Source organism: Moschus berezovskii, chromosome Y (genome assembly GCF_049115385.1).
Source record: "Moschus berezovskii isolate FMDL1 chromosome Y, NW_MosBer_1.0, whole genome shotgun sequence".
NCBI lineage: Eukaryota > Metazoa > Chordata > Mammalia > Artiodactyla > Moschidae > Moschus > Moschus berezovskii.
In genome coordinates, this window is record NC_142489.1 from 11,678,558 (window position 1) to 11,692,920 (window position 14,363).

General features: G+C 37.2%; 1 protein-coding gene across 14 annotated transcripts in view; it reads left to right on the top strand.

The window, feature by feature from the left end:
• Positions 1–14,363, top strand: part of LOC129557945 (lysine-specific demethylase 6A-like) — a 175,667-nt gene that overhangs the window by 45,785 nt on the left and 115,519 nt on the right. For 11 of the 14 annotated variants that reach the window (XM_088834370.1, XM_088834368.1, XM_055428604.2 and 8 more), the window contains one exon: positions 222–271. The exons of the other annotated variants lie outside the window; for them this stretch is intronic. In XM_088834370.1, the coding sequence (XP_088690496.1) occupies positions 222–271 (50 nt within the window). The remainder of the gene's footprint in view (positions 1–221; positions 272–14,363) is intronic. 14 annotated transcript variants of the gene reach the window in all.

Genomic DNA, 14,363 nt, shown 5'->3' on the forward strand with positions numbered 1-14,363 from the left:
TTGTTTATATACCTAATCTCCTGTAGATAATTTTTTCTATTATAATTTATTTCCATAGGTAATTAAGTTGGTAGGGCATAAACTTTAAAGATTTACTGTGTTTAATAGTCCCTGTTTTGCTGAGAGGCAGGACTGATGGGCAGTTTATATTAAAATATTAATATCTCTCTTATGAATTTTTGAATAGGATGTAATTTGACTAATTATTTTTCCTTTTTCAGCATTATCTGCATATCAGAAATACTACAGTTTGCAATCTGACTACTGGAAGGTTTGTACACATTTGAATGCCAATTTTGTTTTCTTATTTTGGGGCAAATTATTAACTATACTAATTTTAAGTAGGAAATGTGATGAGAGAAAGGTATTATTTTGTGCCAGCTGTTTTGTGTGAAGGTAGTGTTCTTAGTAAGTACATTTCTTCTAATTAAAAAGACATTCAACGGGATGCTTTAATAAACAAAATTTAAAGTGTTGATCTTTGAAAAAAAACCTTTTTAAGTTTGTAACTGGAAATAATTGAAGGGTTGATGGTGATTCTGAAGACTGAAGAATTAGGCTGTGAAAGCTAAGAATCATTTGCTTGTACAGTTTGTCTGTGATTATATCTTTGAGCTGAATTAAAGCTATCCATTTTAGAAAGTCTAAATGAGAATTGTGTGTAAGAATGAAATATCCACTATGTTATCTTAAACAGTAAAGTCAAACTAGTTAGCAGATTAATCTTTGAATGCATGTGTACTTTGCAGTGTGACACTGATAACTGATAGATTGCTTTTCAGCAATATGTGTCATTATTCTGTGTCACAAAGCAAATATATCTTGTAATAGATTATAACCTATAATATCGTATAATTACTATGGGGTTAGTTATAAAGAGTGTTTTGTTGCCTGGAAGGGAAATTTTAGATTACCCAAAGACTTTGAAAACTCATATGTTGATCCTAAGTGTAAGTAAAACTGTTGCTGGCTTTTAGGAAGTACTTGAGTAGAAAGAAACAGTTAAATATGAAGGTTTATTTAATCTGAAAACATTGACATAAGTTTATTTAGGTTCACTATTATTCTATTTTTGGTAATAGTATTAAAGAAGTAGGATTCATCTACTGTAAAACACCCATGTGAAGGGTACAGTTTAATGATTTTTAATATATTCACAGAGTTTGTGTATCGTTTACCACAATGAATTTTAGAATGTTTAAAATATTTTTAGCATACAAAAATGAGACCATTTATTGTCTCTCGCAAACCCCATGATCCCTGCCCAAAGAAATTGTTCATTTACTTTGTATTCTGTGTGTTTGTCTAGTCTGGAATGACTTTTTTAAAAAGTTGTTTTCAAGGTTTATCTCCGTGGTTGTATGTGTCTTTAGTATTTCATTCCTTTTTAGGACTATAACTTAAACTTTATCGATGCTCATTTTGTCTATTCCATTATTTGTTAATGGCCATCTACTATCTTTCCTCCTAGGTTATAATGAATCACTCTGCTGTGACCTTTCATATCCACTTCTTTGTTTGCAGATATATTTTCATTCTCTTTGGAAATATACCTCAGAATTGGATTAGCTGTGCTTTTATATTTTTGATGATACATTGACTTAGAGTGATTATACCATGTTACATTCTGATAGTTGATGTGGGAAGAACTCATTTTCTTAATCCTGCCAGTACTTGTTCTGTCTTTTCTAAATTCTTCCATCCTAATGGGTATAAAATGGTTTCTCACCTTAGTTTTTGTTTTCATTACCCTCATGACTAGTGATATTTGAAAATCTTTTTATTTGTTGTTTAAATCTGTTTAGATTCTTTGCTTCTTAAAATTAAGTTCGAATGTTATTTCTATTTCTAGTTCAATTGCTGAGGTTTTCTCATTCTCTGGGTTGTTTTTTCATGTTTAATAGAACATGTGCCTCTTTGAGGCACAAAATATTTTAGTAATGAATTCCCATGTATTATTTTTCCAGCATACTTAATACCATGCAAGTCACAAAGATTTGTCTTCATTTTTTCTTTCAAAGCTAAATCCATAAATGGTTTTCTTTCCTACTTTTAGCTTCTTGATCATTTTTAATTAATTTACTTTTGTATGGTATGAAGTAAGGTTTCAACTTAATATGGTTGTCCTAACAGCAATATTTGTTAGAAAGAAAATTGTTTCTTCAACAGTGGTCTTGATACCATAGTCACAAGTTTCTTGCCTGCAAATGTTTGGTTTATTTCTAGACTTTCACTTCTGTTTAAGACCATTCCTGTGTTGGTACCATACTTTAGTATTCATGGGCTTCCTTGCTGGCTCAGACAATAAAGAATCTGCCTTCTGTGCCGGAGATCTAGGTTTGATCCCTGAGTTGGGAAGATCCCCTGGAGGAGGACATGCAGCCCACTCCAGTATTCTTGCTGGGAAATGCATGAACAGAGGAGCCTGATATGATATACTACTGTCCATGGGGTTGCAAAGAGTTGGACAGGACTGTTTTATATTATTTCAACTCTTGTTTTTACTCAGATTTTGGTTGCAGCATATCATTTATTCTATTTTGGGGAATGTTTAATGTGCATGAGAGGAATATGTATATTCTTTTTTTATTTGAAGCAGTCTTTAAATATTTGTTGAGTTTGGTGGGTTATATGTATTGAGTTTTCTGTTTTCTTCATCTTCTTTCTCATTGTTCTCTCTGTATTGAATGAGATTGAAGAATCTAGCTGCTGAAGATTTGCTTATTTTGGGGTCATTTTTATAGGTTTTGTGTGATATTTTGTTCAGCACATGTGTCTTTAGAGTTGCTGTATATTTGGAGATATAACTGACAAACTTTTTGGAGATAAAGCTGTAATGCTGTTTGTCTAAGATGTATGGTGTGTTGATGTGATATCTTTATAGTAAACCATTTGTTTTTGTCTTGAGAACATTTGAGACTTACCATCTTAACTTTTGGATTTAAAATACGAAGATTAATTCTTTTATGTCCTTTTCTTTCTATTAATATTCTTTTCATTTTGAAGAATTTTAATACTAGTATAGCCATTCCATAATTTTTATAATTATTGTTTTCATGATGTTTTGTTTTTCATGTTTTCTGTTTATAGAGTCTATATTTTTGAATCTAAAGAATGCCTCCTAAAGAGAGTATATGGTTGGATCTTTTAATTTTATCAAGTCTGATAATTTGTGCATTCTGATTATTTAATCCAGTTTTGTTTAATGTTGCTATTTTATACATCTGCCATTGTACTTTAAAAATTTTTTTTGTAAGTAATTATTAGTTTTTTTTTAATTTAAAGTTATTTTTTAGTTTATTTTGACTGTGCTGAGTATTTGTTTTTTTATAGGCTTTCCTTAGTTGCAGCAAGCAGGAGCTACTCTTTTCTGTGGTACATGGACTTCTCTTGTTGCTAAGCACAGGGTCTAGGGCTCATGTACTCAGTAGCTGCTGCTCAGGCTCTAGAGCACAGGCTCAGTAGTTGCGATGCACACTTTCTGGCTTATGGGATCCTTCTGAATCAGTGATCAAACCTGAATGTCCTGCATTGGCAGGTGGATTCTTTATCATTGAGCCATTAGCCATTGTCTTTTTCTTCTATTTTTGCTTTATTGCATGAAGCAGATTTTTTAAATATAGCCTAATTTATTTATATTTTTCATTAGTGTGTTACTTTCTCAGTGTTTGCCCTATTACTTGAAATGTGCTCATTAATGAATTTATTTGAATTTATGTGAATATATATTAGTTTAGTTCCTGTGAGATAAAGAAACAATACTGTCATAGAGTTTTATGTACTCTGTTTTATTTGTTACAACTTCAACAATTGTTTGTGTTGTGTGAAAGTTATATAATAGCACATAGTTATAATATTAATTTATGTAATTTGTTGAGCTGTAAAAATGTGTATTCAGCTTTTCTTTTTTGGCCTTTTAAGTTCTCATTTTTGTTTCTTGGTTTTTTTCTTGGATATTTGAGTTATCATCTGGAGTCTTATCTATAGTCCACTTAATCATTTGTTCTGTCATTAAGAATAATTTATTACTGTATATTTTTGACTTAATGATACACTTATATGGAGAGTGCTTAAACAGTTCTTAAACAGTTAGACATAATGAAGGAAAAAAAATGCAGTCTTCATGTCCCATACCTGTAATAATTATAGGTAATTACAGCCTTTTTGTCTTTGTAAAACTGATATGTGCACTTTGTTGTTGTTCAGTCGCTTAGTTGTGTCAGACTCTTTCCAGCCCCATGGACTATAGCACACCAAGCTCCCTGTCCTTCACAATCTCCTGGAGCTTGCTTAAACTCATGTCCATTGAGCCGGTGATGCTGTCCAACCACCTTGTCCTCTGTTGTCCTCTTCTGACTTCAATCTTCCCCAGCATCAGGGTCTTTCTAACGAGTTGGCTCTTCCTATCAGGTGGCCAGAGTATTGGGGCTTTAGCATCAGTCCTTGCAGTGAATATTCAGGGTTGATTTTCTTTAGGATTGACTGGTTTGATCTCCTTGCTGTTCAAAGTACTCTATAGTGGTTTCTCCAGCACCACGGTTTAGAAGCATCATTTCTTCTGTGCTCAGTCTTGTGTCTGGTCCAACTCTCACATCTGTATGTGAGTACTGAAAGAACCATAGCTTTGACTAGCTGGACCTTTGTTGGCAAAGTAATGTCTCTGCTTTTTAATACACTTCTAGTTTTGACATAACTTTCCTTCTAAGTAGCAAGCATCTTTTTATTTCATTGCTGCAAACATTGGTCACCATATGCACCATTTTGGAGCTCAAGACAATAAAATCTGTCACTCTTTGCATTGTTTCCCCATCTGTTTGCTGTGAAGTGATGGGACCAGATGCCATGATCTTTGTTTGACTGTTGAGTTTTAAGACAGCTTTTTCACTCTCCTCTTTCACCTTCATCAAGAGGCTGTTTAGTTCCTTTTTTACTTTCTGCCATAAGGGTGGTGTCATCTGCATGTCTGAGATTATCGATATTTCTCCTGTCAATCTTGATTCCAGCTCATGCTTCACCCAGCTTGGCATTTTGTATGGTGTACACTGCATAGAATTTAAATAAGCAGGGTGACAGTATACAGCCTTGATATACTAGTTTCCCGGTTTTGAACCAGTCCGTTGTTCTATGTCTGGTTCTAATTGTGACTTCTTGACTTGCATACAGGTTTTGCAGGAGGTAAATAAGGTGACCTGCTACTCCCATTTCTTTAAGAATTTTCCATAGTTTGTTGTGATTTAACAAGGTTTTAACATAGTCACTTACTGTAAACCTAGAAAATTTCTTGAGAATGTTTTGTAATATTTGTTGTAAGATGAGTGTGTTTACAGTAAATTTTTTCTCTCGCTTACATTTATTTAGACTGCATAGTTAAAAGCTCTGTTCAGTTCACTTCAGTTCAGTTCAGTCTCTCAGTCGTGTCCGACTCTTTGCGACCCCATGAATCACAGCACGCCAGGCCTCTCTGTCCATCACCAACTCCCCGAGTTCACTCAAACTCATGTCCGTCGACTCGGTGATGCCATCCAGCCATCTCATTCTCTGTCGTCCCCGTCTCCTCCCACCCCCAATCCCTCCCAGCATTAGAGTCTTTTACAGTCGTCGCATGAGGTGGCCAAAATACTAGAGTTACAGCTTTAGCATCAGTCCTTCCAATGAACACCCAGGATTGATCTCCTCTAGAATGGACTGGTTGGATCTCCTTGCAGTCCAAGGGACTCTCAAGAGTCTTCTCCAGCACCACAGTTGAAAAGCATCCATTCTTCGGCGATCAGCTTTCTTCACAGTCTAACTTTCACATCCATACATGACCATGGGAAAAACCATTGACTAGATGGACTTTGGTTGGCAAAGTAATGTCTCTGCTTTTTAATATGCTCTCTAGGCTGGTCATAACTTTCCTTCCAAGGAGTAAGTGTCTTTTAATTTCATGGCTGCAGTCAGCATCTGCAGTATTTTGGAGCCGCAAAAAATAAAGTCTGACACTGTTTGCACTGTTTCCCAAAAGCGCTGTAGGGATTCCCTAATGGCTCAGAAGTTAAAGACTCTGCCTGCAGTGCAGGAGACCCAGCTTTGATCCCTGTGTTGGGAAGATCCCCTGGAGAAGGAAATGGCAATTACTCCAATATTCTTGCCTGGGGAATCCCATGAACAGAGGGGCCTGGTGGGCTGCAGTCCCTGGGGTCACAAAGAGTAGGACACGACTGGGTGACTAACACTAATCAAGCCTGCGTAGTTTAAAGCTCTACTGAGGTGGAAGATTCTTGATTGACATCTTGTATTCTTTGAGCATTGCCTTTGACCATTATGATATGTGAGGAGAAAGCAGCTTTTAATCTAATAATTGGGTTTTTGTTTTGTAGGAGATTTTTTTTTCTTACTGCTTTTAGAAGTTTCTCCTTATCCTTGATCAACAGCATCTTGTACTACAATATGTCTCTGAATGTTTCTTCCTTTATTCTGATCAGAGTTTTAGTTGAACTTACTGATTTACTGGTTAAAGTTTTGTATGAAATTTCAGAAGTTTTTGGCTGTTAGTTATTGAATTTTTTTGTGTGTGTCTCTTTTGCTATTCCTACTACACAGCCATTGATATTCTTAATGGAAAGGGTATATAGCAGAGACTCTTCCCAAGCACATCTGTCTTTGTTCAACAAGGTTTATGACAAATTTAATAGAGGCAGAGACAAAGTTCTGCATGGGATCAGCACCATGGGCTTTCATCCATGAATTCCCAGTGCCCAGTGTACCAGGAACAGTAACCTTCAGTTCCTGATATGGTACCATTCTGTGACATGTTCATCCAGGTACTCAGTGCCAGATTTATTACAGTGGATTACTTCCATTATGAAACTGTCAGCATTTTGTCCACATTAAGATAGAAAATACCAGGATGTTGGTTTGCACTGGGAAGTCTAAAGTGACATCTGTGGAGTTACAGAATGCCTTTAATTTCATGGTAATCTACTTAATGTTGCTTTAAAGTGAGGAATTTCACTGGAAAAGAAGTAGAGCAAGGGACCCCAGAGGTTATAAATATTAGTGACATGCTCTTCATGATCCTGATAGAACAGTGCAAATGCCTTTTGCATGTTCAGTCCCTTGAGAAAAGGTTTTTCTCTCTCTTTTTCTCACTTTTGAGCAGGAGCTGCACACTTCAGTGGCTGGGTACTCCAAAGACCTTTTTCTGTCAATACTGTAACAATTTAAAGTTCTGAGCACCACCATTTCCTTCACCAGGAGATTTATAATGCTCTGAATTGGTGGTGTTTTTTATGATAGGTATGTTGGTCCAGCAGGCAAAGTGGAAATGGAAATGGCACCACTGACTGTTAATGTAGTGACCCAGTAGCAACATTTTTCTTTCTTGTACCCACAACTTAATTCTGGAATGTCTTAGAGGTATTTTTTTCTAGAGGAGGATATTTTCCATAGGAGATAAAAATAACAATTCCATTGAAGGGAACATCAGAATGATCTAATAGCCTTTTTTATTTTCATGCTTATGTATTATCGATCAAGGAAGGGAATTACCTTGCCGTCTGTTTTTGTTTTTTGACAAAGAAGGATAGGAATTAAAGAGGGAATACTATTAAATGCTACTGCTATTGGAGAAAGCTACTCAATAAAAAATTGAGCTCAATTCTAATTATAGCTGAACAAGTAGCAATTTATAGTCAAGGAGCCCTGTGAAGATCAGCATATAAAAAATTAAGGAAATAACAGATCTCTTTAGGCTAAGCCATCCTTATTGAAGATTGATTAGGTGTCACCTTGTAAATGGTGGAAAATGAGAAACCTCAATTAGGTATTATAGGCATTCACATACATAGGATGAGGCACTTTTGCTATACCCAGTTAGCGTTTTTGTTAAGGATGTAGAAGGAATTGGGCAGATGTACCTAGGAACAGTTTTGAAATCTGAGTAAATTTTTGTTTCTACTGTTGTTTAACGGTCTGAAGAGACATCTTTCTTAGAACAACACATAAGTTCATTTCTTGTTCTATAGCCTTTTGTACATTTAGGAAAAGCTGAATCATCTGATGAGTCAGATAGTAGAAATAACATTGTATAGTGCTAGGCAGTACGCAATTAAGGAGGGGTGCTTTATGTGAAAATAACATAAACACAAAGAGTAAGTGTTAAAAAATCTAGATGCTGATGCCAGAGGACAGTTAATCAAGATTTAAAATGCTGGGCTCAAAGATAGTAGAGTATTGACAACAGAAGCAATACATATAACTACTAGTTGGAGTTGTGATGACAGAATTTATGACAGAGTCTGCAGTAAGCACAAAGCTTGTTCATTTATAATGTTATGGTAATTTCTCTGAAATTTATTTGATGTTGCCTAGCTCTCAGAGATCTGTGTGAAATGCAGTTTTAGTTCTGCATTATTCCACGTGAGAATGGAGAAAATTTGGAAACATTAATAAGTTAGAGTGATACAGGCATTGGTCCTATCACTTCATGGCAAATAGATGGCAAAAAAGTGGAAACAGTGGCAGATTTTATTTTCTTGGGCTCCAAAATCACTGTGGATGGTGACTGGAGTCAGTAAATTAAAAAGACACTTGCTTCTTGGAAGAAAAGCTGTGACAAACTTAGCATATTACAAGCAGAGACATCACCTTGCTGATAAAAGTTTATAAAGTGAAAGCTGTGTTTTTTCCAGTAGTCGTGTATGGATGTGAGAGTTGTACCATGAAGAAAGCTGAGTGCCACCAAATTGATGCTTTCAAACTGTGGTGTTGGAGAAGACTGTAGAGTCCCTTGAACAGCTAGGAGATCAAACCAGTCAATCCTAAAATAAATCAACCCTGAATATTCATTGAAAGCACTGATGGTAAAGCTGAAGCTCCAGTAATTTGACCACGTGATGTGAAGAGCCAACTCACTAGAAAAAACCTGATACTGGGAAAGATTGGAAGCAAAAGGAGAAAGGGTGACAGAAGGAAGTGCTTCAATGACATCACCAATTCTATGCAGATGAGTTTGTTGCAAACACTTGAAGGTATAGTGGAGGACAGAGGAGCCTAGTGTGCTGCAATCTGTGGGGTTGCAAACAGTCAAACATGACTTAGAGACTGAAACAGTGTACCAGTTATTGGAGGAATTCATTATATGTCAAGGAGTAGCAAATATGCAAGACTGAATGCAAAACGATAGCTTTATAGTTTTCCATTGTAAACGTTTTTTTTCCACAATCTACTTTATGAGGAATCAAAATCTGTACAATTTGTTTATAAAGTTAGTAGTTTCATTAAATTTTGCCTGATTACTTACATAGGGAGGCACAAATAGTTTACTGGTCACAAATGTCTTTTGAATTTGTTTCCTGGAACTTTTCATCAGAAATCTCAGATTAGACTTTTAAAAGTCTCTTGTATTCAAGGAAACCAAGCTGGAAACTCAACGTAGCATTTTGCCTGTAATGTAGACATTTGATTGAATTCCTTTTTCTAGTGTTCTCAAAATATCCTAAGGTTTCTGAGCTTTCCAGTGAGTGACCTTCCTTACTACTCTGGTAAGCTATGCAACCTGATTAGCCAGGGTTCAGGCCAGCATTTCCAGAGGGCTTTATAAGCAGTGGCTTCAGTCTCTTGGATTATGTAATTTCAGTGCACATGTAATTCACAAACATTCAAGTCAAAATTTGGTATTATAATCTGTGTTTTCAATAGTATCATTTTCAAGGAAGAGAGATTTACTCTTTTAAATTTTTATTGAATTTGTTACATTTAGCTTCTGTTTTAAGTTTTGGTTTTTTGGCTATGATCTTAGCTCCCTGATCAGGGTTCAGACCCACACCCTCTGCATTTGAAGGTGAAGTTTCAGCCAGTAGACTGTTTGGGAAGTCCCAAACAGATTCTTTTAAAACTATGCAAGTGATTATAGTCTCATTAAAAATGAGAATACTGGGACTGTGATGACACCACAGAGCATTCCTGCCTCTAGCTGACTTCCAGAGAAGAATTAAAGTGTAGCAGTAACTGTAACTTAAAAAGATCGTGGCTGAAATTCTGTTTAGACTTTATTTGACAAGGAAAGTTATTTGCATATAATATCTTGATATAGTAAGTGGACAGTGATGGCATAGACCTCTGTGAAGGTTTTGTTATTCATGGAATACCTCTATAATAATCCTTCCAGTGTAGCTGACTGTGCACTTTGGAGGGAGGGAGTAACAGTCAGTGGTATAATATATACTGATTCATTATGTGTGTCCAGTGGTTTTGATTAGATGGTCAGGGACATGGAAGGAATGAGATTGAAAATTGCTCAGATTTGGGGAAGAGAAGACATATTTTAACTTCTCTGAATGAAGGAAAAAAACATAGGTATCTGCGTTTTATGTAAAGTACTCACCAAAAGTTCACCTCAGCTGAGAATCATTTTAATAATGGATATAATGACTGGCAGTCAGCCTCTTTTCTTGATCAACTGTGTCAACACCCATTGGGCTAATGAGTAATTTGAACACAGTGGCAAGGATATAAGCTATGCACTGGTCTCAGCAACATGGATTTCATTCGCCAAAACTGTTCTGCCTATGGCCACTGAATTCCCCATGTAGCACCATTTTCCAAGAGATCAGCAAGTTATCTGATGATAAATTGATGACATGGGACAGTGTCCACCACGGAAGGGGAGCATTTTGTTATTAATAGAACAGATGGATAACATTATATAACATGTATGGTATACATCATAATGACTTAATGAATTTAATATATAGAAAAACATGTGCGTATGTATGTATATGTATAGTGTAATGATAACCAAAATAAATTTGGCTAGCATCCATCACCTCATATAGCTAAAGTTTTTTTCTATAAGAAAATTAAAAATATAATTTCTCAGTGATACTCAAGTATATGGCACAATATTGATTACATGCGTTACAAGTCCATGATTTACTTATTACTAGAATTTTTAACTTTTTGTTGACCTTCATTCAATTACTTCCACTCTCCTCCTGTAAACACCAATTTGTTCTGTGAGTTTACTTTTTTAAGAATTTCACGTGTAAGTGAGATAACGTATCATGTGTCTATTTCTCAATTGTTTTGCTTACTGTAATACCCTCAAGATCGTTCATGTTGTAGAAAATTGGAGTGTTTTCTTCTTTTCTGTTGTCGAGTAGTATTCTGTTTATCTGTATGTATGTACCACATATCTATCCATGGACACTTAGGTTGTTTCCATGCCTTGGCTATTATAAATAATGGTATGTAATGCCAACAAAGGTCCATCTAGTCAAGGCTATGGTTTTTCCCGTGGTCTTGTATGGATGTGAGAGTTGGACTGTGAAGAAAGCGATCGCCGAAGAATTGATGCTTTTGAACTGTGGTGTTGGAGAAGACTCTTGAGAGTTCCTTGTACCGCAAGGAGATCCAACCAGTCCATTCTAAGGGAGATCGATCCTGGGTGTTCATTGGAAGGACTGATGCTAAAGCTGAGACTGCAATATTTTGGCCACCTCATGCGACGAGTTGACTCACTGGAAAAGACTGATGCTGGGAAGGGTTGGGGGCGGGAGGAGAAGGGGACGACTGAGGATGAGATGGCTGGATGGCATCACCGACTCTGTGGACTTGAGTCTGGGTGAGCTCCGGGAGTTGGTGATGGACAGGGAGGCCTGGTGTGCTGTAATTCATGGGGTCGCAGAGAGTCGGACACGACTGAGCAACTGAACTGAACTGAACTGAATGAAACCTAGTGAGATAGATACTTTCTCAGCTAATGACTTTGGTTTTTATTTAACTATATACCCAAAAGTGAAATGCTGGTCATATAGTAGTTGTAGTTTTAATTTTTTTGAGGATCTTCCATGCTATTTACCGTAACGATTATACAAATTTATATCCTCTGTAGCTGTGTACAGTTCAGTTCGATTCAGTCATTCAGTCATCTCCAACTCTCTATGACCCCATGGACTGCCACATGCCAGGCCTCCCTGTCCATCACCAACTTCCAGAGCTTACTCAAACTCATGTCTATAGAGTCAGTGATGCCATCCAACCAGCTCATCCTCTGTCATCCCCTTCTGCCAACCTTAATCTTTCCCATCATCAGGCTCTTTTCAGATGAGTCAGCTCTTTGCATCAGGTGGCCAAAGGATTGGAGCTTCAGCTTCATCAGTCCTTCCAATGAATGTTCAGGACGCATTTCCATTAGGATGGATTGGTTGGATCTCCTTTCAGTCCAGGGTACTCTCAAGAATCTTCTCCAATATCACAGTTCAAAAGGATCAGTTGTTTGGCACTCAGCTTTCTTTATAGTCCAACTCTAACATCCATACATGACTCCTTGAAAAACCATAGCTTTGATTGGATGGACTTTCGTTGGCATAGGAAAGTCTCTACTTTTTAATATGCTGTCTAGGTTGGTCACAGCTTTCTTTCCAAGGAGCAGGCTTCTTTTAATTTCATGAGTGCAGACACCATCTGCAGTGCTTTTGGAGCCCCCCAAAATAAAGTCTCTTACTGTTTCCATTGTTTCCCCAGCTATTTGCCATGAAGTAATGGGACTGGATGCCATGGTCTTAGTTTTCTGAATGTTGAGTTTTAAGCCAACTTTTTCACTCTCCGCTTTCACTTTCATCAGGAGGCTCTTTAGTTTTTCTTCGTTTTATACCATAAGGGTGGTGTTATCTGAGATTATTGCTATTTCACCCAGCAATCTTGATTCCAGTTTATGTTTCATCCAGCTGGGAATTTCACATGATACACTCTGCACAAAAGTTAAATAAACAAGGTAACAATATACAGCCTTGATATACTCCTTTCCAGATTTGGAAACAGTCTGTGGTTCCATGTCCAGTTCTAACTGTTAGTTCTTGACCTGCTTACAGATTTCTCAGGAGGCAGGTCAGGTGATATAGTATTCCTGTCTCTTGAAGAATTTTCCAGTTGGTTGTGATCCATACAGTCAAAGGCTTTGTCATAGTCAATAAAAAGGAAGTACATGTTTTTCTGGAACTCTCTTGCTTTTTCTATAATCCAGGGGAGGTTGGCAATTTGATCCCTGGTTCCTCTGCCTTTTCTAAATCCAGCTTGAACATCTGGAAGTTCTTGGTTCATGTATTGTTGAAGCCTGGCTTGGAGAATTTTGAGCATTACTTTGTTATCGTGTGAGATGAGTGCAGTTGTGTGGTGGTTTGAACATTCTTTGGCTTTGACTTTCTTTGGGATTGGAATGAAAACTGACCTTTTCCAGTCTTCTGGCCACTGCTGAGTTTTCTAAGCTGGCATATTGAGTGCAGCACTTTCAAAGCATCATCTTTCAGGATTTAAAATAGCTCAACTGGAATTCCATCAGCTCCACAAGCTTTTTTCACAGTGATGCTTCCTAAAGCCCACCTGCACTTTTTGCAGATGAGAAGTGTTATCTCAGGTCCTCTGATTTGGAAGATGGATTCTTTAACTGCTGGACCAACAGGGGAGTTCTTGGGAGTTGTATTTTTGGTTTTCTTTCAGTGTTTTGTTTATATTATCCCATTCTTATCTGCCAAGGTTTTGATGGTACATCTGCTTATAGTCTTGTGTAAGATACGTCACTTTTCTCATGGTTCTTTCAAAATTGTTATCTTTGACTTTAAAAATTGTAACATGTTGGTGTGATTATTTTGAGGTGACCTTCTTAAAGTACTTTATCTCCGTCTCTCAGTTTTGTCTCTCTCTTTGTTACCACATGAACTGTAGTCCTCCAGGCTCCTGTGTCCATTGCATTCTCCAGGCAAGAATACAGGAGTAGGTAGCCATTGCTTTCTCTAGGATATCTTCTCAAACCAGGTTTCCTGCATTGCAGGCAGTTTCTTTATCATCTAAACCCCCAGGGAAGCCTTTTGGGACTTCCGTTCCCATTCCGTCGCTCAGTCTGTCCGACTCTTTGTGACCCCAGGGAAGCCTTTTGGGACTTCCGTTCCGTTCCGTCGCTCAGTCTGTCCGACTCTTTGTGACCCCGTGGACTGTAGCCTACCAGGCTTCTCCGTCCATGGGATTCTCCAGGCAAGAATACTGGAGTGGGTTACCGTTTCCTTCTTCAGGGGATCTTCCCGACCCAGGGATCGAACCCGGGTCTCCCACATTGGAGGCAGACGCTTTAACCTCTGAGCCATCAGGGAATGATATTCATTTTTCTCCCAAGATGTGGAAGGTTTTCAACCGTTTTTCTTTTACATGTACTTTTCTCTCCTGTTTTTTTCCATTTCTGGGATTCACATAATGTGTATATAGTTTTCCCTTTTGATGATGGCTATTGAGTCCTATTGGTTTTTTTTATTTACCTTTTTTTTGTTTTTGCTCCTCCAGCCTAATAATTTCAAATGACTCTCTTCTGGTTAACTGATTCTCTGTTCTGC